Source organism: Zophobas morio, unplaced genomic scaffold, assembly GCF_036711695.1.
Source record: "Zophobas morio isolate AGI-343-1 ecotype UQ-CSIRO unplaced genomic scaffold, CSIRO_AGI_Zmor_V1 ptg000009l, whole genome shotgun sequence".
Taxonomy (NCBI): Eukaryota; Metazoa; Arthropoda; class Insecta; order Coleoptera; family Tenebrionidae; genus Zophobas; species Zophobas morio.
The window spans coordinates 8,334,054-8,338,870 of NW_026972114.1; the positions used below are offsets into that span (position 1 = coordinate 8,334,054).

The 4,817-nt window shown below is 32.1% G+C and overlaps 1 protein-coding gene across 1 annotated transcript; it reads left to right on the forward strand.

Annotated features, from left to right (window-relative positions):
* The first annotated feature begins 2,346 nt into the window (after window positions 1-2,346).
* On the forward strand, window positions 2,347-3,201 carry LOC135125650 (centromere protein S-like). Its single transcript, XM_064051302.1, has 4 exons — window positions 2,347-2,495; window positions 2,683-2,840; window positions 2,893-2,959; window positions 3,015-3,201. Exons 1-4 carry the CDS (start codon window positions 2,478-2,480, stop codon window positions 3,111-3,113), a joined length of 342 nt encoding a protein of 113 aa, XP_063907372.1. The 5' UTR covers window positions 2,347-2,477; the 3' UTR covers window positions 3,114-3,201.
* Window positions 3,202-4,817: the final 1,616 nt, after the last annotated feature.

The window sequence follows — 4,817 nt, forward strand, 5'->3', positions numbered from 1 at the left end:
TTTTACTATTGAAATGGATAACCCCCACCCACCCGCCCCATCTCAATTGTGATGATTTTTTTCTGTTCGTCGTGAGACCGAGGGGTGGAGCTTAACCGCAAAGTCCATATTTCTGTACAAGAAATTACAGAGTGAAATATGTTTGAGGCATTATCCTATTGTTTTGAGAAAAAATAGCAAACAAAGAAGAAAGAAAACTTTACAACAATAAAACTTCACAAAATTTTGCTAATATAGCGGCACCACTAAACAGATTAAGCAAGAAAAATGTTGAATTTAGTTGGAACGTGGAGTGTCAAAACTCTTTTGAAACATTGAAAAATGCCTTAGTAAAACCACCAATTTTAGAGTATCCTAATTTTGCAGAAAATATCAAGTTTATTTTAAAAACTGACGCTTCTTGTATTGCATTAAAAGCCATATTCATTTCTTTAAATCAGGTTTAATATCATTTCAGTAATATATCATTTATATTTATTTTTCGTGAGACTAGTTACAATGCAAAAAGAAATCGCTTAGAAGGCGAGCGCAGCGAGCACATTCAGGTTTTATTAAAAAAATTGGTCCAAATTTATAAAATTTTCAGCAAAATGTTTTGAACCGTTCTTAAGAGCCGTCATCCATTTGTTGGGAGGTGGTTAACGGATAAATTTTGATTAACGATTTACCATGGTTATGATAACCTTAAAACGTTTGCCAACTTTTACATTACTCGGTTTTGCAGCTTCAAAATTAAATTGCAAAATTTTGTCATACATTTTTGTTTTTTTTTTTTTTTAATCTGGATATTTCAGGCAAAAAGTCAACACGGATTCATAAACTACACCAAAGCGTATACTATTTGATAAAATTTAAAGCCCATTTACTGTGTACACATTGATGGTAGAATGATTAAATAGGCATAGACGGCGAACAGACCGACAGACAGTCAGGCAGACGGAAACGGCAGACCTATTTTTCGTACTCTACGGGTTATAACAAGTCGAGAAAACATGAAGGTCCGCTGGAATTTCACTGAACACCAGAAAAAATCATCCTAATCCTTTTAACACTTTGAGAGGAGAATTTTTGTATACTTTAAGTTACTATTCTACATTAATCAATAAAAGCAAAATGAATGGAAGTAGGTTATTTTCAACAATACCGAGCTACAGCGCAGTTGTCTAGAACCACAGTACCAATGTTACGGGAACTTTTAGACATCACAAATCATTAGATTAGTGAACAACGATAAAAATTAACCACATAATCTAGAAATGTTGAGACACGTGATCGTAATTTAATTTAATTTATTTAATAAACGTAATTAATCTCGTATCAATTTTTCTTTTAAATTTACACATTTAATCATCGATATGATAAATCCTTTACTAGGATAACTCGATTAGAAATTGTGTTGCTTGCCCGATATAAGTTATAGTCTTACATACATATTATAGCTAGTTTGGTGTTATTACTTTAGATTCTTTTATAGAGATAGGTTTACTATTGTTATTGTCCTATTATCCTTTTTAGTATCTAGTGATAAATCTCGATTCGCTATTGCTTTGGTAAACAAAGTCTGAGACATCCTGTATACTTTTACTTCGCCGGGCGCTACACGAAGCCCTGAGAAAATTTATGAAGTACTTTTTGTTGGTTTACGTGCTAGAAAAGCATCTGCAAAAAAACATGTGAAATACATTTCCGTTTCGCAAATGAAAGTAAATATTTTTCTGCGGCAGCAGTTGCGGGTCGGTGTTGCAAAAAAGGCCATAAATTGACTTTCATTCATTCCATCCAACAGTTAGCTACCGTGTATTTATGGGACTAAGCAACTTAAAGAGAAAAACAGATTTAATAATTACTGCAATCATGTTATATAATACGCCAGTTTTTTATTTAATATATAAATGTATGATAAAAACATCAAAAGGGCAAAACACATGCATTTCATAAATAATTATTCTTGTTTTAATCTTTGCAATTTATACAGATTTGTTTGTTTATATTTTTCTCGTTTACATATGTTTACAGTGATTTTATATCGATATACATATACGTATTAGATAATAAAGTACACATTTAATTTTTCAACGTTTATTAAGTATTACACTTTCTCTGTGTATTCCAAAGTAATGTATCCTTTCAATAAACACGAAATTTATAATTGTATAAAGTGATTTGTCATAAGAAGCTGTAAAATTGAATTAATATGATAAAATTATATTTTTAGCGGCATTTTTGCAGCACTAATAACGACAGTTGTATAGAGGTGCCATCAAGCGAACGACAACGACATTATTGAAGCGCTGCGAAAGATAGCTGCGCTGTTTGCATAGCGCGACCTCTTGTGGTTGGCGGTAGAATATAAAGTGACAACTAAAGCACTCTGTGTTGTTAGTCTGCATAGTGTGAATGCCTAACCTATAAAAATTCGAGTGTTTGCGGCATGTGTTCAGTCCCGATTTGTTGTTAAAAGTGTGAAATGCGTAAAGATGACGTCCAAGGAACGAGTAAGCTAAAATTTAAAATGTTTACTTTTTGCCTAAACACAAAAATAAAACAGAAAATCAGAAATTTTGTTTGTTTTTAAAGAATGATACCAAATTGTGTTCACTAGATGTCGCCACCATGTTCAAATTTACGCACGTACTTTTTCGATATTGATATTCACACCATTCTTTCTTTTTTTAATTGCAGAAATTAAAACATTCTGTTTATTCCACGGCTCGGAAAATGTCACGAGAAGTGGGAACTAATCTCAACATGGAGTTTGAACCCGACGTCCTCGACTTGATCGCAGAACTGACATGGAAAAAGCTCACCCTCTACGCTTCTGATTTAGAAGCTTTCCAGAAGTATTTATTGTTGTAAAATATAGTGTAGTAATTTCAAAAAGTTTACTTTCAGACACGCTAAGCGCTCAACCGTAACTAGCGACGACGTGAAATTATTAGTTCGTCGGAACGAGTCTCTGGTAAGACCACTAATGTAAATAATTGATGAAAAAGGTGACTGCGTGCTAATTACAGAAGGAGTTAATGGAGTCAAAGTTGCAGAGTATTCAAGACAATAAAGGAACATCGGAGCCCGCCTCCAAGAAGAAAAGAAAGGCGTCGAGCGTTTCATAAATGAATTTATTACGCAAGAAATCGGATTTTTGATGGTTTTGTTGATAAATATCAAGTCCATTAGTAACTGAATACAATATTCGTATAATTTTCCTACTTTCCTTTCGGATAATAAGTGTTTCGTGTGCGTCGGTCTGTCGTAATTAGATGAAATTTACGCGGTAATTGAGATTTTATTTAGTTCCAGTTCTGCTGCGCAAAGTTCATTTGGCCACTTTTTAAGGAAAGTTATTGCTTTTCGGACGTTTTTTTTTTAAGTTAAAACAATTCCTGTTGTAAATATCTGCGAACATTTTTATGTACGTTTCATTTTGACGTTAACATGTAAGAATAAAAAAGACAAATACGTTTTTTGATTTAATTTATCAAAATGCCATCACTTGTCCCCTGCGACAAATATAGAACAAAATAATCTGGATAATTTTTAAACCAACAATGGCATATAACTATTTAAGCATAAATACACATTTAGAGCTGAAAAGAGTGATATAAAATAAGCTTTTAATTTTCCTGTTTCAGAAAAGCCTAAATACATATAAAGCTAATCCTGGTATTATATCTGACATTCTGACATTTTCCTCATAATTTTTACTTGTTTGCTTGTAAAATAAAGTTTAATAACCTATGCCAATCAAAATAACGTCAGTAATTTAGATCAAAAGTTATTTAAACATTGAAAACCTTTTCCTCGCAACTGAAACTGAAATTAAAAAAAAAACACATTTTATGGTTAACACTTACTCACTAAAAAAAAAAATAGGTTGTACGTGTAGACGTACATTATTTTGCACGTCACAAAATGTTGAATAGGCTGACTGTACATTGAAAAATTTTCAATTTGTTTTGTTTAATTTATTTTTTTTTCAAAAATCACGATACCAGATGGAAAAAAATGTTGGCATATTAATAATAAACCACAAGCATAGAGGTACATAATACTTCATAAAATTTGACAAAACACATGGTCCAGTAGTTTCGGTCATACATAATAAATTTGCCAACATTACACAGACGGACGAAAACGGAAAATCAAAATTTTCATATTGGACAAACGTTAAAACGTGGAAGAAACTTAAAATTGAACAGACTCTATTGCAATAATTTTCTTGCTTACTTCGCGAAATTAAAAATGTTGTCGTAACGAAGAAAAATAGTCCACGTTTTATGCAAAAACAATTTTAACAAACTAAAAACGACTTTCAGGAAAACTATTTGCACTTGTAATTGTTTTTCTTTTCCTATTTCTGCTAAGTATAGCTAATCCGTTCATAATTATATTTTCTACTGCTTTTGAAATCCGAAAAGGATCGATAAACAGACAGAGAAATATTTAATAACAGTTTTCCGTCATAAACTTCTGCAATGGTGAGAGTAAAACCAGATCTATTTTTCTCTATTCGTAGTATTCATGAGTAAAACTTTTCGAGATAATGTAGTAAGTTTTTATTTTCTACCCTACGGACTTAAAAGATTCTTGATTTACAACACTACAATTTTTCCCTAATTAACAAAAAACCAAATAAATACATTTTATAACCAAATAACTCTTTTTTTCCTTTATCCCATCCCCCCTTGCCCCAGCCTTACTCTTGTCGTCTCCACTTCTTTCATCCATTCCACCCCTCTTCCGTCTTCAATTCGCAATTATTTTTTTTTCGCTTTCGCGCTTTCTCTGTCTAGGTACTTTGGTATTCTTTCCGTTAT

What these genes read in the sequence shown, in the direction of transcription:
- LOC135125650 (XM_064051302.1), top strand. An exon ending in GATTTAGAAGCTTTCCAGAA is followed by an intron (nt 2,841 to 2,892) that starts GTATTTATTGTT and finishes GTTTACTTTCAG; the next exon opens with ACACGCTAAGCGCTCAACCG. An exon ending in TTCGTCGGAACGAGTCTCTG is followed by an intron (nt 2,960 to 3,014) that starts GTAAGACCACTA and finishes TGCTAATTACAG; the next exon opens with AAGGAGTTAATGGAGTCAAA.